General features: G+C 44.7%; 1 protein-coding gene across 1 annotated transcript in view; it reads right to left on the bottom strand.

Annotated features, from left to right (window-relative positions):
• LOC120052578 (sec1 family domain-containing protein 2-like) overlaps positions 1-25229 on the bottom strand; it is a 174269-nt gene that overhangs the window by 87472 nt on the left and 61568 nt on the right. The window contains exon 5 of the mRNA XM_038999569.1: positions 584-875. Within this exon, the coding sequence (XP_038855497.1) occupies positions 584-875 (292 nt within the window). The remainder of the gene's footprint in view (positions 1-583; positions 876-25229) is intronic.

Below are 25229 nucleotides of genomic sequence, written 5' to 3' on the forward strand. Positions count from 1 at the left end.
TGCCTTTCTAAATCATGTCCAATCAACTGAATTTACCACAGGTGAACTCCATTGAAGTGGTAGATACATTTCAAGGATGATCAATGGAAACAGGATGCACCGGAGCTCAATTTCGAGTCTCATAGCAAAGGGTCTAAATACTTACGTAAATAAGGTATTTCTGTTTTTATTTTTGAATACATTTGCAAACATTTATAAAAACTTGTTTTCGCTTTGTCATTATGGGGTATTGTGTGTAGATTGATGGGAAAAAAATAAATATTATCAATTTTAGAATAAAGCTGTAACGTGACAAATTTGGAAAAAGTCAAGGGGTCTGAATACTTTCCAAATGCAGTGTATGTTTTCAATAAACATTTACATGTTGTCAACCATCTAAGCCAACCCAGTCTGTTTTGTCCCATAGTTGGTAAAGAAGCAACCAGTCTATAATTTTGTGATATGTTGCATCTGGTTCAGTTGAGTCTTATTAAGAGAATGGTGCAATTTTAGGTTCCACTATTTGAAACATACGCAAACCAGCGACCCCATCAGCCAAGATCCACCCCACAGTTCCCTTCACCCCCCCCCCCCCCCTCCTAACCGGTGAGTTTCTGCAGCAGCGGGCTGAGCTCCGTCTCTCTGGTGACGACCAGGGTGAGCGCTCCAATCAGCTCCCTCTCCACCTTCTCCACCTCTTCATCGTCTGCAGGCTGGGCCTCTCCAGCCAGGGAGTACAGGTAGACCAGCAGCACCAGCAGCTCGTCTGGACCACACTCATCCTCCCCCAACCGAGAACCTGAACTGGACTCTGAGCTGGACCCCTCCTCACCACGAGGCTTCATCAGGGGCAGCAGCTGCCTCAGAACACCAGCAAAGTCAGAGTCTCCGAGAGCCTGCAACACACACAGGGCACAAGACACATTTTAGAGATACGAAGTAGAAACTACAAGCTGGGTAACACAAAACACATCAAATCCCCACACACATACAACAACTAGCAAGACAATGTCAATGATTGTATAGAGCGGCATTTTTTTGCGTTTGCTTTTTTTTACGACTATGAGTAATCCAGTTGTATGTAAATTCATTCTCGTTTACTCTTCTCCATTTTCCGTTTCGTTTTATCATGCAAATGTGTATTAGACATCATTTACCTGATCATTTGCATGCATGCACAAGACACAGGGTGCGTGTTTCTGTACTGTTTAGGAGCGGTGACCTGTTTCTCTGTGTTGCTGTGAGTGAGTTTGCTCCCATGTTGGTTCTGCCAGTCCTGGCCCACGTGATGTGGACCCTAGGCTCTTAAACAGAACGATACACAGTCTAACAGCCAGGCTAAGATCATACACACAGGTGTGTGTTTTGTACAAAAGAGTGAGAAAGAAAGAGAAGGAGAGAGAGAGGGAGAAAGAGAGGGAAAGAACAAGAGAAAGAGTGAGGGGAATCCGCTAGAGCTGTAGTCGGATGCCTCTGTGTATAAATTACATTTTATTGACTGAGCTGTGTGTTAAGACCTCAATGTTCCTCCAAACCAAGACAAACAGACTCTCTCCCTACCCTGCTCCAAACTCTGAGCCCTGATCTAGTCCACTGAGGGGATCCAGTGTCCGATCCATTACAACCCTGTTCTGGGCCAGGGAGTGGCGAATCAGACCCAACACACTCTGGACCAGCAACAGTACTGAACTGACTGTCTGTGTGTGTGAATCCGAGTCTGGTCTTACTCCGTGAACAACATCACCGTAATTTTTTTTGATTTGACCTTTATTTAACTAGGCAACAAATTCTTATTTACAATGACGGCCCAAATTGGCCAAACCCAGACAGTTGGCACTACCCTCTAGTTTTACAAGTGAAAACCCCTGTCTTAAAGTGCTTGATATCTATCTAGGAGATCTCATTTTTAAAGTACATGAGATGTATGACTGTAGTGTGTCAGAGCACCAGTTCTCTTCCAGCTAGTCCTCAGCCCCAGCCAACCATCGCCCTCAGGGGGTATTCAAACACACAAACCAAATCACAGAACACCCTTTTCTCCTTAAACACCGCATAATCAAATACATCTCCGAGGCCACACTTCCACATTTTTGCCAGACAATGTTTGGGCTCTTTCCCTTACTTTCTCCACTGTGAGGAGAAAGAGAGAGAAGCAAAGAGGTTTCAGGGTTTCACGGTAAGACGAGCAGAGTAAACACCTCGTCTCTGTCATCACTCTCTACTCTCAGCGGACATGGATCTCCTGCTGCTCAGTCAGTCCACACATGTCCAGGAGCTCATCTGTCCTGTAGCCTGCAGAGAGGACGGTCAGCAGCAACCACATGAGGCTGAGAACGGCTTGGCCTGGTTCGGGAAGCAGGTGAAGTGGCGGGAAATGGGTTCTATGGCCCCCTGGAGTTTTTCCACATGAGCTGCCCAGGAGAAACTCCTCGCCTTACTCATAAGACAGACTCTACGTGACATTAACTCCGACCTGTAGTCATGAGCTCTGTGGAGGGTTCAACTGCACCGAGTGTCTGTGTGTATCCAGCTTTCCTTTCTCACCCCCCCCTCCTGTTTCTGTTGTTCTACCTCCCACTTCTAACTTTCACTGGACCTTTGCTTCTTCTCAATCCCACGTTCACTCTCACTCTTTTTTTTTGCATCCATCTCCCCGCTCACTCACTTTCTTTATCCTTTGAGCTTTTTGTCTTCAGGAGACATATAAAAAGCTGTCGTCAGCTGGTCGTCAGAGTGATTGAGTTCCAAGCATTGTAGAGATTAGTGTTTTGTGTGTGTGTGCTTGTCTCCATACGAAAACCTCCATGTCCTGTCCTGGCACCAGCAACCAGCTGACCACAGCTTTTGATATGTCTCCTGAAGACAAAAAGCTCAAAGGACACACGCACGCACGCACGCACGCACGCACGCACGCACGCACGCACGCACGCACGCACGCACACACACCACAGCTAATCTCTGCAATGCTTGGAACTCAATCAGTGCACTACGGTTCACACTGTAGAGGTACAGTACCACTCTTACAACAGAACAGAAGACTTCATGAAACAGGTTTACAGACATTGAACCATATGATGGTTCATTACACCATGGAAATGGCTCTGACAGACACTCAGCGCCAAGCCGAGGTGGAATTCTGATAGAGCATTACCTGGTCCTACCAGAGTGACATCTCTCAACTAGAGCCAGACATCCCTGCCCCTGTACCCCCGTCCTCGCCCCTCCAAGCCCCCTCTCTGACCGAGCCCTTCCCCTTAGCCTGCCTGTCACTATAAAAGTCTCCACACGACAGGCTCTAAAAGTATGCTGCTAATTCCATGTAAAGTTTAAGGTTCAGTCTGTAAAAAGAGATGTATTTTAGTGGCTGTAGTGAGGGCAGCCCAATACCAGACCATTACTGCAGTAATAACAGGAAGCTGTAGCCTGCTCGCTAAACGCTAACGTTATTATTACACACCATTACTGGATCGACTGGTCCTGTCGCCATGCCCTAAATGCCATCATTACATACAATTACAGAATAACCGCGTAAATACTGTCAAAACAATGGTAATATTAGGACGCGCAATTACTGAAATAATGCCATTCCTTTAAATTACTACTATACAGTTTGTTATCGTGACATACTATTTCCATTGAAAGAAGAAATAACTACCCAAGAATACAACCTTAGCCGTGCTATCTAAGGTGCTATCTAGAACCTAAAAGGTTTCTTCGGCCGTGCTATCTAAGGTGCTATCTAGAACCTAAAAGGTTTCTTCGGCCGTGCTATCTAAGGTGCTATCTAGAACCTAAAAGGTTTCTTCGGCTGTCCCCATGGGAGAACCCTTTGAAGTACCATTGTTGGTTCCAGGGAAAACCCTTTTTGGTTCCAGTTAGAACCACTTTGAGTTCCATGTAGAACCCTCTGTCGAAAAGGTTCCACATGGAACCCAAAACATTTTTACCTGGAACCAAAAAGGGTTTTCCCTGGAACCAACAATGGTACTTCAAAGGGTTCTCCCATGGGAACAGCCGAAGAAACCTTTTAGGTTCTAGATAGCACCTTAGATAGCACGGCCGAAGAACCCTTTCGGAAGCCTTTTTTTCTAAGAGTATGCTATGATAAAATGTTGAGAGCTGATACCCTCACAGTGACGAGAGACAGACGCATCATGAAGTCCCTGATAGATACGGAACTTAACTGCTTGGCAATCTGCACCAATCAAACACTCTCTCTGGTCTGATGCTGTCAGTTAGGTCAGTGATTGACAGACTAGTGTTTGGCAGTTTCATCCATCCTGGGGTTCATAAAGCCTCCATCTCACCCAATCACAGGGCTGGGCCAAACCCCGCCCCTGGCCAGTGCAGTGCAGCCAGCCCGAACAGGAAACCAACTCCAGATGCAGCCCCTAGAGGAAGGTGAGTGTTTCAGATGGAGCTGAGCTAACTAGAACCAGACGTCAAACGCTCACTGCTGCACAATGAACCTTTTTCTGGGCCCAGGGGCAGAGAGGGAGGAGAGGGGGGAGGGGGGCAAGAGGGAGGAGAGGGGGGAGGGGCAGAGAGGGAGGAGAGGGGAAAGAGGGAGGTGGAGGGGACAGGTCGAGGAGGTTCAGAGCAGGACACTACACTGGTCAAGAGTCACTTTTCATTGGATGACTGACAGCTTGCCTTTACTATGGCTACGAGGATGAAAAACTATTTTGAATTTGACTGAAGCAGACACGCACACGGCAGGCTCCCACAACAATTTGCATTCACAAACTCACACCAGACATACGCAGCTGGAAGCGAGACAGGCAACTCGCTGACAACATAAAGCATAAATATTGAGGTGAAGAGACAATGATGAAGTCCTCGGAGCTAAATCACAGTGAGCATGGTTTGCTTTTTATTGATTTGTTGGAGAAGAAATTGAAAAACCATAATCAACTGCAGCCGGACTCCAAAGAGAGGCAGAGCTTTGAACATGTAAACAACCCAAAACCAGACAAAAACAGACACACACACTGCACACTGTGACCCACGGTGACAACCATGATGAATTCTAGCCTGGTTCACCGGAATCTCTCTGTTTATCAGAAGATGGAAATTTGTGTGAAGTCCTGTCGGAAATGGAAAACTAAAGTGAATCCCTTTGTCTCTTTTTAGGGCCATAGCTCGGTCCAGTGTGAGAGGTGTGGATATCAAACAGAGTCTTTAAAAGAGGAGAGCGGAAATTAGACTATAAACACTGTGGCCACTGGCACTGAGCACACTCATAATGTAGATGAAATGAGAAAGAATGGTTGAGAAACTGCTCCCAGCTCTTACCTATACACAGTGGTTCTAGTGTGTGTGTGTGTGTGTGTGTGTGTGTGTGTGTGTGTGTGTGTGTGTGTGTGTGTGTGTGTGTGTGTGTGTGTGTGTGTGTGTGTGTGTGTGTGTGTGTGTGTGTGTGTGTGTACTGAAATGCACAAACAGGTCATTGCTTTCTATATCCGACACTCATTTGCATTCGGGCCATCCAGCTATTAACATAAAACCAAGAGGGAGATAAGAGACGCGAGCAGAGAAGGGAAATGGAATTGGATTTGCATTGGAATAGCTCCACTCATACCTACACAGACAACAAAGGAAATGCACCGTAGACATAAGGGCAGTCCCTTGGCCTCTACGCTCTGCAGCATCTTTATTCACCGCTTTCCATCTGTGTTTCTAAACACAGGCTTGCCGTTATCCCCAATTTTACAGTGCACAGGCCACTACTAATCCAGAGTATATTGTCTTTTAACTACTCCCGCTCTCTCAATTAGCGAGATCAACGAGGGTTGAGACAGTGAGCCGTCTATCAGGGAATCTCCTTAACGTCTCCTGGAAAACATGTCGTACTTCCACCAGCTTGTTTACAGCACCTAAAATGGCCTCTTTGGAGAGGATCAAAGGCTCTGCTTTGAAGCAGTCAGAGTTAGACAGTCACTGTGCTGACTGTTCCCCGTGGGTAGGCTCTGTCCCCCGTGGGTAGGCTCTGTCCCCCGTGGGTAGGCTCTGTCCCCCGTGGGTAGGCTCTGTCCCCCGTGGGTAGGCTCTGTCCCCCGTGGGTAGGCTCTGTCCCCCGTGGGTAGGCTCTGGGACATGCTTACAAACAACAACACACACTATACAATACGACCTGGTAAAGAGACTCAAAATGGACATGGCATCAAAATGAGCGAGAAAAGTGTAAGAGAAAATAAATTACGTCTGGAGAAAAAAAAACAAGTGAGGGAAAAAGAGGGTTGAGATGGATAGGAAAATAAAAAGAAACATGAGGAAAAATATGTTGAGAGATAAGTGGATATGGAAAGGCAGATTGTTGGATACATTTACACTTAGAAAGAAAGAAAAAGAGAGATGGAGTGATAGGGACTCCAGAAGGGGGATGGAAAAGCTCTTAAAGGTAAGGTGAAGCCTGCTTGGGCCCATCAGCCTGTTGCCTGTTACATTTATAGAAACTTGGGGCCGTATATCTTCCCCTTTAAATGAGGCTTGCATTTCCAAACAACAGTGTGTTGAGACCAGGCCATTTCCGCTCAGCTGGCCTGGCCTGGACACACTCCTCGGCTTGGGACTCATTCAAAGTCAGACTAGCGGCAGAGAGGCAGGGACAGACCACCTCCAGCAACCCCACTGAGAGAGGGACACACATCAACTGTCGGCCAATCAACAGCTATCTCTGCCAATCTCTTGCTCTTTCGAAATCTATCCCCATCTCACTGTCTTTCAGAATCGCTCTCTCTGTCTGTCATTCAGAATCCATCCTTCTCTCTCTGTCGCTCTGTCTGTCTGTCTTTCAGAATTACTCTCTCTCTCTGGCTGTCTGTCTCTCTGGCTGTTTGTCTTTCAGAATCCCTCTCTATGTCTGTCTGTCTGTCTGTCTGTCTGTCTGTCTGTCTGTCTGTCTGTCTGTCAGTCAGAATCCCTATCTCTGTCTGTCTGTCTGTCTGTCTGTCTGTCTGTCTGTCTGTCTGTCTGTCTGTCTGTCTGTCTGTCTGTCTGAATCCCTCTGTCTGTCTGTCTTTCAGAATCTCTCTCTCTCTCAGAATCCCTCTGTCTGTCTGTCTGTCTGTCTGTCTGTCTGTCTGTCTGTCTGTCTGTCTGTCTGTCTGTCTGTCTGTCTGTCTGTCAGAATCCCTCTCTCTGTCCATGTTGTCTGTCAGAATCCCTCTGTCTGTCTTTCTTTCAGAATATCTCTCTCTCTCTCTCTCATAATCCCTCTCTGTCTGTCTGTCTGTGTCTGTCTGTTTTTCAGAATATATCTCTCTGGCTGTATGCTTTCAGAATCCCTCTCTCTGTCTCTCTGTCTGGCTGTCTTTCAGAATCCCTCTCTTGTTGTCTGTCTGTCTGTCTGTCTGTCTGTCTGTCTGTCTGTCTGTCTGTCTGTCTGTCTGTCTGTCTGTCTGTCTGTCTGTCTGTCTGTCTGTCTGTCTGTCTGTCTGTCTGTCTGTCTGTCTGTCTTTCAGAATCTCTCTCTCTTTGGCTGTTTGTCTTTCAGAATCTCTCTCTCTCTGGCTGTATGTCTCTCTGGCTGTTTGTCTTTCAGAATCTCTCTCTCTCTCTCTGGCTGTATGTCTCTCTGGCTGTATGTCTCTCTGGCTGTTTGTCTTTCAGAATCTCTCTCTCTCTGGCTGTATGTCTCTCTGTCTGTTTGCTTTCAGAATCCCCCTCTCTCTCTCTCTGGCTGTATGTCTCTCTGGCTGTATGTCTCTCTGGCTGTTTGTCTCTCTGGCTGTTTGTCTTTCAGAATCTCTCTCTCTCTCTGGCTGTATGTCTCTCTGGCTGTATGTCTCTCTGGCTGTTTGCTTTCAGAATCCCCCCCTCTCTCTCTCTGGCTGTATGTCTCTCTGGCTGCTTGCTTTCAGAATCCCCCTCTCTCTCTCTCTGGCTGTATGTCTCTCTGGCTGTTTGTCTTTCAGAATCTCTCTCTCTCTGGCTGTATGTCTCTCTGGCTGTTTGCTTTCAGAATCCCCCTCTCTCTCTCTCTGGCTGTATGTCTCTCTGGCTGTTTGCTTTCAGAATCCCCCTCTCTCTCTCTCTGGCTATATGTCTCTCTGGCTGTTTGCTTTCAGAATCCCCCTCTCTCTCTCTCTGGCTGTATGTCTCTCTGGCTGTATGTCTCTCTGGCTGTTTGCTTTCAGAATCCCCCTCTCTCTCTCTCTGGCTATATGTCTATCTGGCTGTTTGCTTTCAGAATCCCCCTCTCTCTGGCTGTATGTCTCTCTGGCTGTATGTCTCTCTGGCTGTTTGCTTTCAGAATCCCCCTCTCTCTCTCTCTGGCTATATGTCTCTCTGGCTGTTTGCTTTCAGAATCCCCCTCTCTCTCTCTCTGGCTGTATGTCTCTCTGGCTGTATGTCTCTCTGGCTGTTTGCTTTCAGAATCCCCCTCTCTCTCTCTCTGGCTATATGTCTCTCTGGCTGTTTGCTTTCAGAATCGCCCTCTCTCTCTCTTTCAGAATCCCCCTATATGTATGGAATACCTAGGATAGGATAAAGTAATCCTTCTAACCCCCCCCCCCCCTTAAAAGATTTAGATGCACTATTGTAAAGTGGTTGTTCCACTGGATATCATAAGGTGAATGCACCAATTTGTAAGTCGCTCTGGATAAGAGCGTCTGCTAAATGACTTAAATGTAAATGTAAATGTAATGTCTCTCTGGCTGTTTGCTTTCAGAATCGCCCTCTCTCTCTCTCTGGCTGTATGTCTCTCTGGCTGTATGTCTCTCTGGCTGTTTGCTTTCAGAATCCCCCTCTCTCTCTCTCTGGCTATATGTCTCTCTGGCTGTTTGCTTTCAGAATCGCCCTCTCTCTCTCTCTCTGGCTGTATGTCTCTCTGGCTGTTTGCTTTCAGAATCCCCTCTCTCTCTCTCTCTGGCTGTATGTCTCTCTGGCTGTATGTCTCTCTGGCTGTTTGCTTTCAGAATCCCCCTCTCTCTCTCTCTGGCTATATGTCTCTCTGGCTGTTTGCTTTCAGAATCCCCCTCTCTCTCTCTCTGGCTGTATGTCTCTCTGGCTGTTTGCTTTCAGAATCCCTCTCTCTCTGGCTGTTTGCTTTCAGAATCCCTCGCTCGGTCTCTCTGTGTCTGTCTGTCTCTGTCTTTCAGAATCCCCCTCTGTCTGTCTGTCTGTCTGTCTGTCTGTCTGTCTGTCTGTCTGTCTGTCTGTCTGTCTGTCTGTCTGTCTGTCTGTCTTTTAGAATCTCTGTCTTTCAAAATCTCTCGCTCTCAGAATCTCTCTTTCGCTGTCTTTCAGAATACCTCTCTCTCTTTCAGAATCTCTCATTTAATCAGAATCTTCTTTCTCTTTCAGAATCTCTCTCATAATCTCTCTCTCTCTTTCAGAATCTCTCATTTAATCAGAATCTTCTTTCTCTTTCAGAATCTCTCTCATAATCTCTCTCTCTCTTTTTCAGAATCTCTCTCTCAGAATCTCTCTCTCTCAGAATCTTTCTCTCTTTCAGAATCTCTCTCTCTCTCTCAGAATCTCTCTCTCTCATAATCTCTCTCTCTCTTTCAGAATCTCTCTCTCTCTCTCTCTCTCTCTCTCTCTCTCTCTCTCTCTCTCTCTCTCAGAATCTCTCTCTCTCTTAGAATCTCTCTCTCTCAGAACCTCGCTTTCAGAATATCTCTTTCAGAATCCCTCTCTCTCAGAATACCTCTCTCTGTCTTTCAGAATCCCTCTCTCTGTCTTTCAGAATCCCTCTCTCTGTCTTTCAGAATCTCTCTCTGTCTTTCAGAATCTCTCTCTCTCAGAATACCTCTCTCTGTTTTTCAGAATCCCTCTCTCTGTCTTTCTGAATCTCTCTCTCTCAGAATACCTCTCTCTGTCTTTCAGAATCCCTCTCTCTGTCTTTCAGAATCTCTCTCTATGTCTTTCAGAATCTCTCTCTCTGTCTTTCAGAATACCTCTCTCTGTCTTTCAGAATCTCTCTCTTTCAGAACCTCTCTGTCTTTCAGAACCTCTCTCTGTCTTTCAGAATCTCTCTCTCTCAGAATCTCTCTCTCTCTCTCTCTCTCACAGAATCTCTCTCTCTGTCTTTCAGAATCTCTCTCTCCCTCTTTCAGAATACCTCTCTCTCTCTCTCTCTCTCTCTCTCTCTCTCAGAATACCTCTCTCACAGAATCTCTTTCAGAATCTCTCACTCTCTTTCAGAATATCTCTCTCTCTCTCTGTCTTTCAGAATCTCTCTCTCTCAGAATATCTCTCTTTCTCTCTCAGAATCTCTCTCTCTCTCTCTCTCTCTCTCTCTCTCTCTCTCTCTCTCTCTCTCTCTCTCAGAATCTCTCTCTCTCTCTCTCTCTCAGAATCTCTCTCTCTCTCAGAATCTCTCTCTCTCTTTCAGAATCTCTCTCTTTCAGAATCTCTCTCTCTTTCTCCTTCAGAATCTCTCTCTCTTTCTCCTTCAGAATCTCTCTCTCTCTTTCAGAATCTCTATTTCAGAATCTCTCTCTCTTTCAGAATGTTTATTTCAGAATCTCTCTCAGAATGTCTCTCTCTTTCTTTCAGAATCTCTCGCTCTCTTTCAGAGTCGCTCTCTCTCTCTCTCTCTGTGTGTTTGTGTTCAGAGGCTGTAATTTAGTGCCGACTGTATACAGGACACATACACAGACACACGCGACACACAGCCCCCACGCTCCACCATGTCACCGCCGCTAGCCACACACTGGTCACTGTGGCCGCACTTAGACCTCAGCCGGCCAGGCACACCACACACACTATGACATATCAAACACACTTTTCATAACACATAACACACACAACCCTAAACTCCATATTGTTCTAAACTCCATATTTTAATCTACAGAATCTATGGCACAGTTCTCCATTGCTCAATAATCCACGTGCGCAAAAATACTTTTAGTTTATGTCATGAACTTCAAGTTCAATAACCTCAAGTTCTACATGTAAACATCCAAGTGTTTGGAGACGGGGGGGAATTGGTGAAGCTCGGCTGCAACACGTTACGGCGTAATTCATCAGATGATAGTTTCTATTCAGCCGCAAACCCCTGGGCCATGTAAAAACTCCCGCACTTCTCTCATACGGGGAGCGAGAGAGATTCTGAATCACTCGCACACTGATTTACACACAGGTACACATGATTCTACTACACATCATTCTGGTAAAGCCAAGGTTTTACAGTCCCTAACAACCAGCCCTCATATATTCTGGTGGTGCCAGCAGAGCGAAAAGTTCGAGGCAAAAATACCCTTTCAGGACTAAGTGAAACAGAGTGTGTAGCCTTCCCACTAAGATTCAGAGCAAAAAAAAAAAAAAAACTCACTCTCTCCTATTCATCTCTCCTTCAGTTGCTCTCTCTCCCTCGTTATACATTTAAGTAATTTAGCGGACACTTCTCCAGAGAGACAATTCATATAACAACAGAACCTTAATTTTTCTCAGCGAGAAACTACACTTAGTGTTTAAAAAGGTTAAGCTAGCCCATCTGATTTCAGTTTCAGTGTCTGGGGGGGGGGGGGGGGGGGGGGGGGGGGGGGGGCATAGAGAGGAGGGAGGGAGCAGTGGATAACTATGAGTGTGAGCAGTACAAAGGAGGGGAGGGACGGCTTTTTCACAATAAGAGTTGTGCCTTCATTCACTTTGAATCTGAATGAGAGCGAGTGTGTGTGTTTGAGAGCGAGTGTGTGTGAGCTAACTAGTGTGTTTAAGAGAGAGCAAAAACATGTATGCATGGGCGGGTGTGTGAGTGTGTGAGTGGTCAAGAGAGGAAATGTGTGTGCGCACATAGATGTGAGAGCCTTTCAGTTTGTTTGTTCACAGTTGTCCAGACGGTTCTATAGTGAGCCAGTGGGGGTCAGTATTACACCATGCATGAGCCACATCACTCTAACACAGGTAGGGAAGAGGAGAGGAGGAAGTCTTTATTAGACAGGGACCATATCATTTGAATAATAGTATCATTTTTGGACTATTAGCCGTGTGTGTTTCCTGTGTGCCGTTGCTTTGCGACTGCACATTCTCCACTGTTGACTTCAACGGTATGTCACAGCTATGGATATTCATTCAGTCCTAACTGCCATTGCTGCATAGTGTCCAGCCAGGGTGTGGCATCTTACACTTTGTATAAAACTTTGCCAAGGCTTTAAGAGTACACGGCAGTGTCTCATTGGTTAGAATACTAGGGTTGAGACCGTTTATGAACAGCTGTGTTGCTGACACTGCCAGTCCCTTAGCGAAGGGGGGGGGGGGGGTACATAAATGAGGAGGAGCAGTACCCCACTTACAACCCCCACAGTTGTACAGGGGTCACAGAGGTAACCCTGTGTTTACAATGTGTGTGTGTGTGCACGTGTGTGTCTGACAGAGAGCAAGAGGCTCAACATCTGCACATCTGCTTGATGGGTAGGAGGGGGGGCTTTGCCGTGAGTGTGCATATAAACAAAGTCTCCATCCCAGTCCACTCTATCCCCTCAACCTTCTTCCCCCTTCAATCTGACCCTGTCTGACTTGGATTACACTGAGGACTGCATCTGTTTACCTCAACCTGCATCACTATCATACAGACTCCTCACAAACACACCTCCATACGCCTACGCTTCTACAAACATTTACACTCATCTGCCTGCCAGAGCTATACACAGGAAACGGCTAAATACAGCTTACACACACACACACACATGCATGCACAGGCACACACACTCACATACGTGACTGTGCAGCCGCGCACACCAGTGGAGGCTCCTTAGAGGAGGAAGGGAATGAATTTCAGAAGATTTTTTTTCTTTTTTTCGATAAAACTATCCTAAATATATTCACGTCACCAAATAACTGACTAAAACACACTGTTTTGCAAAGAAGGTCTACAGTAGCCTCAACAGCACTCTGTAGGGTAGCACCATGGTGTAGCCGGAGGACAGCTAGTTTCTTCAATCGACTTCAATACAAAACCTAGGAGGCTCATGGTTCTCACCCCCTTCCACAGACTTACACAGTATCTATGACGACTTCCGGAGGACGTCCTCCAACCTATAAGAACTCTTGCAGCATGAACTGGCATGTTGTCCATCCAATCAATCAGCGAATGAATCTAGTACTGAAAGCATAAGCTACAGCTAGCTAGCACTGCAGTGCATAAAATGTCAGAGAAAGACGATAGTTTCACAGTGTTGAACAAATGAATTTCTTTAAGGAGAAGCTACAGAGAGAAAGACAGAGCGAGAGAGATAGCTATATTTCGTTGTATTTTTTGTTCTTCTTAGTTTACCTTCCACTTACTCAGCTAGCTAATGCAGCTAATTTAGCCTACTCAACAACCTGACTCAAACAGAGAGGAATGCTATTTTTGTTAGCTAGCTGGCTAAGGCTATCCAACACTGCAACTCTTCCAAGTCAAGGTAAGCTTTCAGTTGTATAAATGTATTGCCACCAACTGCTAAACTGCTTGCTATAGCCTACACTGTACTGCATGATTGTACACATGGATTGGATAGTAGGTTTACTAACGCATTAGTTCTAGTAGCTATGTTGACTATGACGTTAGCTAATATGGTGACAATGTAGGCTGTGTAGCGGGTTAGCGGTTATGGTACAGTATGAAGGTTTGGCTTGGGAGAGGTTTTTTTGTTGTTTCCTGGTCACAGACAGTTGTTGTGTTGTGCACTGAAGTCCACAAGCGAAGGGAAAAGGTGAGAGGAGGAGAGCATGTAGATACGATAATAAATTATACAGCGAACAAAGTGATGATACTGTAGGCCTATGTGACTGCTATGAAAGTGAACTGTGTGTGCGGGTGATCAGGGGTGTATTCATTCCGCCGATTCTGTTGCAAAACGTTTCTTAAAACGGAAGCAAACGGAACGAAACAGGGATGGACCTAGCTGAATTTGTCCAACGGAAACACTCGTTTTAGTTTGGACTAATAATTACACCCGAGATAAGCTAGATGCAGGCAAGAGTGTGCAAGGCGAAATTTAATGTTTTACTGTCTGTCACATCATTACCTTGATTGCTCCAATTTGTATCTCGACCTGTTAAAAACTAATTTATAGGCTAGGTTGTAGCAACCTCATGATGGGTACAGGGAAAATTTGAGTATAATGTAGTAGCCTAAACCTATCGATGTTACATTGAACTGGGTGAATGGAATATGAATGACAGTCATCCAATATGCTGTAATAGAAACAAGGCCATGCTCATTAAAAAAACATTAGTCTTCCCTTATCTTAAATGGCACCGACCGCCACTGGCGCACAAACAGACACAAATTTACAATCCTGCACTTACACAATCACAGAGACACATCTAGCCTGCAGCATGTAATTGTGGAAGAAAATTATGGGGAGAATCAACAAACATGAGTCAACAAGCACAGAAACGTCTTCCTCGATGTCTATGGGAAAAAATAAGATTGTGAAAAACAGAAAAATCCAAAAGATTCAGGACTTCTGATTAAAGATGCAGTGGACTTGGGCGAGATAAAGAGAGAGCGAGAAATAAACAGCACAAACAAGAAAAGGAGACGTATAAGGAGAGATATTATAGCATAGGTGAAGGGGGTGTACGTGCCGTTGGCTGGATGGTCGTCCCCGGCGACCGCTACTGTGAGGTGACTCATAAAGCTCATATTTACGAGTCAATTATTATTATCATGATTTCTTTCTGCACACACAGCACACCTCTGTCAGTGCTGCTAACACAGACTAGTTGTAACTACACAGTTCCACCAAATCACTGCCGAGTGCTGACACCAGAAGACGCACGCACGCACACACACACACACACACACACACACACACACACACACACACACACACACACACACACACACACACACACACACACACACACACACACACACACACACACACACACACACACACACACACACACACACACACACACACAGGACCATATCTTCACAATGACAAACACACACATTCATATTGAGAGCCGTGTTCACAAGGCACTTGCGAACTTCCATATAAATGGAGTTTTCAACATGACGATGAAGGACGGAGCTGTGTGATTGACAGCTGGCTGGACACATCATCCAACATGCAGGCCTCATTAAATAATTGACAAATAGGAGGAATGGTTCCTCACACCAACGGTCATACTATAGTGTGTGCCTGTTAGAAGGGAGGGGTCGAACACAACATGCGGTAGCCAAAGACTGAGAAAGTTTAGTCAGACATACACTGATCCTTCCAGACACACACATCCTCACACCCATTTCCCTAAAATGACACCAGCGCTAATACTGAGGATATTACAGGATAGAAGACCTGCTCTCACATGGAACAGGATTGTATACGACACACCCTCACTCTCTCCGTCCAGCTCTGAAACCACATACATATCATTTGTTTTGCACCGCCCGCTCTCTTTTGCACGCACAAGCGCACACACGCACACGCACACACACACACACACACACACACACACTCACACTCACACTCACACTCACACTCACACTCACACTCACACTCACACTCACACTCACACACTCACACACACACACACACACACACACACACACACACACACACACACACACACCTCTGCCCTGAGAGAGGTTGCTGGCAGAGGGAGTGTGTTTACATGGGGTAGTCAGGGTGGAGACAGAGTGGCAGGCTGATGGGTGCACAGCACATTGGTCTTTGTGTGTGTGTGAAAACACACGCCCATGTCTGCTGACACTCGTTCTACACACACACACGGTGAAACTGAACAATACAAACAACATTAAACCAGGGGGGAGGCAGTCTAGTCTCCACAGGACAAACTTTCCCAGAGCCAACAGCTCAGCAGAAAACCACTGTGGCAGCAGCAGAGAGAGAGGGTTCGAATGGAATATCCACTCATGCAGTATTCTCCCTACCTCTTTGTGTGTGCTTCGCTCTAAAATGTTCTCGCTACCTCTCTCTATACCTCTTTGTAGGTCTCTCTACCTCATCCTTCCTACCTCTCTCTCGTCTTCTTACCTCTCTCTCCCCCTCTGCTTCTCAGGGTGTGATTCCGTTCCTCAATTCCAGAACACTCTGACCCTCAGTCTCTCTCCTCCCAGTCTGGGAAGATAAGAGCTCCTATTCTTATTCCAGTTATGATAACTCAGAGTAATCACAAGATATATCTACAATAAACTCAGAGATACAATAACTCAGAACTACAATAACACAGCTCTAATCAAATCAGCCCAGGCTGAGACTTCACAAGAAAGCCCATGTGTGTGATTAGGAGAGGGGGTGGAGACGGTGTGTGTATGTGTGCGTGTGTAGAGTGTTGGACTATAGTCAGCCAAGGTACACAGCCTACACAGCAGTTGTTTTTCTGACATACATTGTGTGTTCTTCCATGTACACGGCTAAAAGTGCTGCAGAAGTTTAGAATAGGTGCAGCTGTTTTCTAAGTGTCGGTTTCTGAATGCCTCTGAATTTATGTTCAAGGTGAAGCCTTTTGTCAAACCTCAACGACAGGTTGTGATAGAATAGCGTTTGTTGGAGTCCTGACACTCTGATTGTATAAATGTCCGTGTTCAGACTGCAACCCCGCCCCCCACACACAGACCCTTAAAGCATTGGTTCACCATTTTTGAATCCCCTTTGGACTCAAGAGATTTGCCATTTCCTGCAATCTAGAGCAAAAAAGGGCCTTGTATGATAACAAATCAAGTTAAAAAATAAAAAAAAATAAAAAAAGAGAAAACGCTGAACCTCCCTCGTCTCCATACCGTGAAAATGCCTCTTCCTCATCCGTCCTGATCATCTCTCTTCCTGACCAGATGCTAAACACATCCCTAATACCCCATCCAGCCTCCAACAACTCTCCAAACCTCAGCCCCTAAACAAGCCTTAAAAACATCACCACGTTATGGAGACAACTAAGAGCTCCCTGCTCCATTTCACTCTGCCCGGTAACTGGTCTGATAACCCAGACAGACCAACGTGCATGGTCACATGGTCTCTCCTCCATCAACATTTTCAGTATGTTTTACTTACAAATCTTTTTTACAACTCTTTCATCTTTGAACTCCTGTTTACAGTATCTTTCCATTCCTATGTTCTTATTTTCTTTCAATCACCCTCTCTTCAATCACCCGTCTCCTTCAATCTCCCTCTCTAGCATCCTGCTGTATCTTACATTGGTCTGCCATACAGGGTTGAGTTAGGACTGTATCTTACATTGGTCTGCCATACAGGGTTGAATTAGGACTGTATCTTACATTGGTCTGCCATACAGGGTTGAGTTAGGACTGTATCTTACATTGGTCTGCCATACAGGGTTGAGTTAGGACTGTATCTTACATTGGTCTGCCATACAGGGTTGAATTAGGACTGTATCTTACATTGTTCTGCCATACAGGGTTGAATTAGGACTGTATCTTACATTGGTCTGCCATACAGGGTTGAGTTAGGACTGTATCTTACATTGGTCTGCCATACAGGGTTGAGTTAGGACTGTATCTTACATTGGTCTGCCATACAGGGTTGAGTTAGGACTGTATCTTACATTGGTCTGCCATACAGGGTTGAATTAGGACGGTATCTTACATTGGTCTGCCATACAGGGTTGAGTTAGGACTGTATCTTACATTGGTCTGCCATACAGGGTTGAGTTAGGACTGTGTCTTACATTGGTCTGCCATACAGGGTTGAGTTAGGACTGTGTCTTACATTGGTCTGCCATACAGGGTTGAGTTAGGACTGTGTCTTACATTGGTCTGTCATACAGGGTTGAGTTAGGACTGTGTCTTACATTGGTCTGCCATACAGGGTTGAATTAGGACTGTGTCTTACATTGGTCTGCCATACAGGGTTGAATTAGGACGGTATCTTACATTGGTCTGCCATACAGGGTTGAGTTAGGACTGTATCTTACATTGGTCTGCCATACAGGGTTGAGTTAGGACTGTATCTTACATTGGTCTGCCATACAGGGTTGAGTTAGGACTGTGTCTTACATTGGTCTGCCATACAGGGTTGAGTTAGGACTGTATCTTACATTGGTCTGCCATACAGGGTTGAGTTAGGACTGTATCTTACATCGGTCTGCCATACAGGGTTGAGTTAGGACTGTATCTTACATTGGTCTGCCATACAGGGTTGAGTTAGGACTGTGTCTTACATTGGTCTGCCATACAGGGTTGAGTTAGGACTGTGTCTTACATTGGTCTGCCATACAGGGTTGAGTTAGGACTGTATCTTACATTGGTCTGCCATACAGGGTTGAGTTAGGACTGTATCTTACATTGGTCTGTCATACAGGGTTGAGTTAGGACTGTGTCTTACATTGGTCTGCCATACAGGGTTGAGTTAGGACTGTATCAAAAGCGCTAGACCCTAGACAGACCATGACGAAATAATAAAAGTGCAGCCAAGCACCGCAAGGAAGTGCCTGAGGACCATCTCTCTCTCTCCATCGCCATCCTGGAAGTGTCCTACCGCTCCAGACACAGAGGGTAAAAAAGAGAGATGGAGAGATCAAACGTCTGACATTTAAAAGAGTGATAGTGTAGGCACAAGGCACTGAGATGGAGAGATGAAACGTTTGTGAAAAATATCATTCTGAGTTGTAGGAATAGCACTGCTGTACAGAGACGACGGGTAGAACGGATGAGCTCAAATCAATTCAAAATAATAATAATTGTCTCATGCTTCATAAATAACAGGTGTAGACTAAGTCATGTTTACTTATGGGTCCTTTTCCAACAATGCAGACCTAAAGATTCAAAAAACATTTAAAAAATGTAAATAGTGACACAAGGAATAAATACACAGTGAATAATGAATAACAATAACGAGTACAAATAACATGGCTATATACAGGAAGTGCCAGTACTGAGTTGATGTGCAGTGGTACGAGGTAATTGAGGTAGCTATGTACAGTGGGGCAAAAAAGTATTTAGTCAGCCACCAATTGTGCAAGTTCTCCCACTTAAAAAGATGAGAGAGGCCTGTAATTTTCATCATAGGTACACTTCAACTATGACAGACAAAATGAGAAAAAAAATCCAGAAAATCACATTGTAGGATTTTTTATGAATTTATTTGCAAATTATGGTGGAAAATAAGTATTTGGTCAATAACAAAAGTTTATCTCAATATTTTGTTATATACCCTTTGTTGGCAATGACAGAGGTCAAACGTTTTCTGTAAGTCTTCACAAGGTTTTCACACACTGTTGCTGGTATTTTGGCCCATTCCTCCATGCAGATCTCCTCTAGAGCAGTGATGTTTTGGGGCTGTTGCTGGGCAACACGGACTTTCAACTCCCTCCAAAGATTTTCTATGGGGTTGAGATCTGGAGACTGTCTAGGCCACTCCAGGACCTTGAAATGCTTCTTACGAAGCCACTCCTTCGTTGCCCGGGCGGTGTGTTTGGGATCATTGTCATGCTGAAAGACCCAGCCACGTTTCATCTTCAATGCCCTTGCTGATGGAAGGAGGTTTTCACTCAAAATCTCACGATACATGGCCCCATTCATTCTGTCCTTTACACGGATCAGTCGTCCTGGTCCCTTTGCAGAAAAACAGCCCCAAAGCATGATGTTTCCACCCCCATGCTTCACAGTAGGTATGGTGTTCTTTGGGTGCAACTCAGCATTCTTTGTCCTCCAAACACGACGAGTTGAGTTTTTACCAAAAAGTTATATTTTGGTTTCATCTGACCATATGACATTCTCCCAATCTTCTTCTGGATCATCCAAATGCTCTCTAGCAAACTTCAGACGGGCCTGGACATGTACTGGCTTAAGCAGGGGGACACATCTGGCACTGCAGGATTTGAGTCCCTGGCGGCGTAGTGTGTTACTGATGGTAGGCTTTGTTACTTTGATCCCAGCTCTCTGCAGGTCATTCACTAGGTCCCCACGTGTGGTTCTGGGATTTTTGCTCACCGTTCTTGTGATCATTTTGACCCCACGGGGTGAGATCTTGCGTGGAGCCCCAGATCGAGGGAGATTATCAGTGGTCTTGTATGTCTTCCATTTCCTAATAATTGCTCCCACAGTTGATTTCTTCAAACCAAGCTGCTTACCTATTGCAGATTCAGTCTTCCCAGCCTGGTGCAGGTCTACAATTTTGTTTCTGGTGTCCTTTGACAGCTCTTTGGTCTTGGCCATAGTGGAGTTTGGCGTGTGACTGTTTGAGGTTGTGGACAGGTGTCTTTTATACTGATAACAAGTTCAAACAGGTGCCATTAATACAGGTAACGAGTGGAGGACAGAGGAGCCTCTTAAAGAAGAAGTTACAGGTCTGTGAGAGCCAGAAATCTTGCTTGTTTGTAGGTGACCAAATACTTATTTTCCACCATAATTTGCAAATAAATTCATATAAAATCCTACAATGTGATTTTCTGGAAAAAAAATTCTCATTTTGTCTGTCATAGTTGAAGTGTACCTATGATGAAAATTACAGGCCTCTCTCATATTTTTAAGTGGGAGAACTTGCACAATTGGTGGCTGACTAAATACTTTTTTGCCCCACTGTACATATACTGTAGGTAGGGGGTAAAGTGACTAGGCAACAGGATAGATAATAGACCGTTGCGGCAGTGTATGTGAAAGTGTGTGTGAGTGTGTGTGTGTGAGTGTGGCATCAGTATGCATATGTGCACATATTATATATGTGTCGTCGTATGTAGTGTGTTGGGGTGTGAGTGTGTGTGGTGTTGAGTCCAGTGTGTGTGGTGTTGAGTCCAGTGTGTGTGGTGTTGAGTCCAGTGTGTGTGCATAGAATCAGTGCAAGAGAGTCAGGGTCAATGCAGCTAGTCTGGGTAGCCATTTAATTAGCTATTTATCCATTTTTTGACTTGGGGGTAGAAGCTTTTCAGGTTCTGGTTGGTTCCAGACTTGGTGACTTGGTACCGCTTGCCATGCGGTAGCAGAGAGAACAGTCTATGGCTTGGGTGGCTGGAGTCTTTGACCATTTTTGGGCCTTCCTCTGACATCGCCTGGTATAGAGGTCCTGAATGGCAGGCCCCCATTAACAGCCCCGTTGATGTTAATGGGGGTCTGTTCGGCCCGCCTTTTCCTGTAGTCCACGATTAGCTCCTTTGTCTTGCTCACATTGAGGGAGAGGTTGTTGTCCTGGCACCACACGGCCAGGTCTCTGACCTCCTCCCTATAGGCTGTCTCATTGTTGTCGGTGATCAGGCCTACCACTGTCGTGTCGTCAGCAAACTTAATGATGGTGTTGGAGTCGTGTTTTTCCTCGCAGTTGTGGGTGAACAGGGAGTACAGAAGGGGACTAAGTACACACCCCTGTGGGGAGTTCATGTTGAATTTTTTTACTTTCTTTCTGTAAGCTCAATGGGCACATCAGATCAAGTCCGAACTGTGCGATGTAATAAGGAGTTGTAGTTTCCAACAGGCCAATATTCAACATAGTTTAGAGCAGAAAACGTGGTAATTAACTACAATGACCATAATTCAATGCGCGCCTACTTGTCCGGTCTGGGTTTCTTTTACGCCTGCTACGTAAGAATGCATGATTGAAAGGGATAGAGCAGTTGCTTTGAAAGTTACTCTACCTACAAAAACATTATCTAAGTGATTGATAGTTGGTATTCAGAAGTCATAAAAGTATTCTTTATTTATGTTGAAGAACTACTAAAATAGTGATTTTGTCAAACAGCATAGGCAGCAGCTCTATAGAGATGAGATGATGACTTGGAATGAAATAATAAAGTCATCAAATATAACAAATGTAATATACACAACTGAATTACAGTATTTGATTAAAGTAAAGCAGTGTGAATAAATTATAGTTAATAAGTGTTAAGTATTAAATGGGCAGTCACTACCATCATGGGACTTTTATTGATAGTTTTATATCTGTGTTGTTACAGCAATCAAAATCAAGAACGGTGATCATTTTTAAAGATTTGAACCGAAACCGCAATTAAACAATTTGCTTTACTGTACTGATTGTAGGCTAGCTGCATCTGATGGTCAGTCTCACTGGAGGAAACGAGAGAGACAGACCCTCTGCTGTTGGATCCTCTGCTGCTGGATCCTCTGCTGTTGGATCCTCTGCTGCTGGATCCTCTGCTGCTTCCCCCCTCCTCCAGGACTGATCATCAGATAGAGGTAGCCTACCATCAGTCCAGGAAAGCTAATTATTTAAATTTATGCTCAGATGTTCCTACCATGCAATAAAACTGATATTTTCTTTATCATAGCTCATGTTTTGAAATAAAATATATATATATATATTTTTTTTTTACCGTTATTTCCCCAAGTAAGTTGACTGAGACCATTCTCATTGACTGCATCAACCTGGGAAATAGTTACAGGGGAGAGGAGCGGGGATCAATGTTGGAAGCTGGGGATGATAAGGTTGCCATGATAGTATGAGGGCCAGATTGGGAAATTAGCCAGGACACCGGGGTTAACACCCCTACTCTCACGATAAGTGCCATGGGATCTTTATTGACCACAAAGAGTCAGGACACCCGTCCCACCTGAAATAACAATATTGTCAGGCCATCCATAGCCAATATGCTGTGATAATGTAGTAGGCCTACTGCACAAACCTCATTCCTACAGAACTGTACGCTGAACAAAAATATAAACATAACGCAACAATTTAAGAGTTACAGTTCATTTAAGGAAATCAGTCAATTGAAATAAATAAATTAGGTTCTAATCTATGGATTTCACATGACTGGGAATACAGATATGCATCTGTTGGTCACAGAAAAGTTAGGGGCGTGGATCAGAAAAATCGGGCCGTATCTGGTATGACAACCATTTGCCTCATGCAGCACAACACATCTTCTTCACATGGAGTTGATTAGGCTGTTGATTGTGGCCTGTGGAATGTTGTCCCACTCCTCTTCAATGGCTGTGCGAAGTATTGGCGGGAAGTGGATCCAGAGCATCCCAAATATTCTCAATAGGTGACATGTCTGGTGAGTAGCGTATGCAGGCCATGGAAGAACTGGGACATTTTCAGCTTCCAGGAATTGGGTACAGATCCTTGCGACATGGGGCCATGCATTATCATTCTGAAACATGAGGTGATGGCGGCGGATGAATAGAAATGGGTCCTTAGGATGTCGTCACAGTATCTCTCTGCATTCAAATTGCCATCGATAAAATGCAATTGTGTTCATTGTCCGTAGCATATATATGAGCCCATACCATAACCCCACTGCCTCCATTGGGCACTCAGCGAACCACTCGCCCACACGACGCCATACACGTGGTTTGCGGATGTGAGGCTGGTTGGACGTACTGCCAAATTCTCTGAAACAATGTTGGAGGCAGCTTATGGTAGAAAAATTAACATTAAATTATCTGGCAACAGCTCTGGTGGACATTCCTGCAGTCAGCATGCCAATTGCACGCTCCCTCAAAACTTGAGACATCTGTGGCATTGTGTTGTGTGACAAAACTGCACATTTTAGAGTGGCCTTTTATTGCCCCCAGCACAAGGTGCACCTGTGTAATGATCATGCTGTTTAATCAGCTTCTTGATATGCCACACCTGTCAGGTGGATGGATTCTCTTGGCAAAGGAGAAATGTTCACTAATACGGATGTAAACAACGTTATGTACAAGATTTGAGAGAAATAAGCTTTTTGTGAGATTGGAACATTTTTAGGATTTGTTACTTCAGCTCATGAAACATGGGACCAACACTTTACATGCTGTGTTTATATTTTTGTTCAGTATATTAGGTTCATGTTGCATACAGTACCTGTCAAAAGTTTGGACACACCAACTCATTCAAGAGTTTCTATTTATTTAGACTATTTTCTACATTGTAGAATAATAGTGAAGACATCAACACTATGAAATGAAACATGTATTTATGTAGTAACCAAAAAAATGCTTAACAAATCAAAATATATTTTAGATTTGAGATTCTTCAAAGTAGCCACCCTTTGCCTTGATGACAGCTTTGCACACTTTTGGCATTCTCTCAACCAGCTTCATGAGATTGTCACCTGGAATGCATTTCAATTAACAGGTGTGCCTTGTTAAAAGTTAATTAGTGGAATTGATTTCCTTCTTGATGCATTTGAGCCAATCAGTTGTGTTGTAAAAAGGTAGGGGTGGTATAGAGAAGATAGCCCTATTTGGTAAAAGACCAAGTCCATATTATGGAGCGGTAGATCTCGGCTGCATTTTGACACAAAGTGACCATGCAACTTATTGATGAAGCTGGTGACTGATGTGGTAAACTCCTCAATGTTAATCGGATGAATCCCAGTCTGTGCTAGCGAAACAGTCCTGTAGCTTAGCATCTGCTTCATTGGACCACTTCCGTATTCAGCTGGTACTTCCTGTTTGAGTTTTTGATTGTAAGCAGGAAGCAGGAGGATAGAGTTATGGCCTGATTTACCAAAGGGAGGGCCTTGTATGTGTTTCTGTGTGTGGAGTGAAGGTGATCTAGAGTTTTGTCGCCTCTAGTTGCACAGGTGACATGCCGGTAAAAATGAGGTCAAATCACTAGCCATGAGAAATGGCGCCTCTGAATGTACATTTTCTTGTTTGCTTATGGCCCTATACAGCTCGTTGAGTGCGGTCTTAGTGCGAACATCAGTTTGTTGGTAGTAAATACACAGCTACGAAATATGTAGATGAAAACTCTCTAGGTAAATAGTATGATCTGCAGCTTATCAACTCAGGCGAGCAAAATGAGCAAAAACTCGAGACTTCCTTAACATTTTAGTCATTTAGCAGACACTCTTATCCAGAGCAATTAGGGTTAAGTGTCTTGCCCAAGGGCACATCAACAGATTTTGCACCTAGTAAGCTCGGGGAATCGAACTGGTGACCTTTTGGTTGTTGGCCCAACGCTCTTAACCGCTAGGCTACCTGCCGCCCCCTTAACATTAGAAAGATCGCACACCAGCTGTTTTTAAAAGAGACACACCCCTCCTTTCATCTTACCCGAGTCTGCCATCCGGTCTTGACGATGCATAGAAAAACCAGCAAGATGTATATTATCCATGTCTCTGTTCAGCCACGACTGAGAAACATAGGATATGACAAAGGCTGTGGTGGTCACTAAATTTCGTCAGCTGGTGATTGTCAAGAAAATAACTGTCGGTCTCACAGTAATTGACCGTTAATCAACATAAACACATTCAGCATTTCTTGGCTTCCACAAAGTCTAATAAATCCATGTAATATAGCCTACACCACAATAATTCCATGATTTATTTTAGACAGGTCTAAAGAAGCATGATATGAAGAAAATGTAGTCTATTTCAGAAGAAAAGAAAAGCATGCTCTGAGCTGTTCTTTTGTTAGGCCCTGATCTGGCGATGCAAAATGGCTG

The sequence above is a fragment of the Salvelinus namaycush genome, chromosome 8 (genome assembly GCF_016432855.1).
Source record: "Salvelinus namaycush isolate Seneca chromosome 8, SaNama_1.0, whole genome shotgun sequence".
Lineage (NCBI taxonomy): Eukaryota > Metazoa > Chordata > Actinopteri > Salmoniformes > Salmonidae > Salvelinus > Salvelinus namaycush.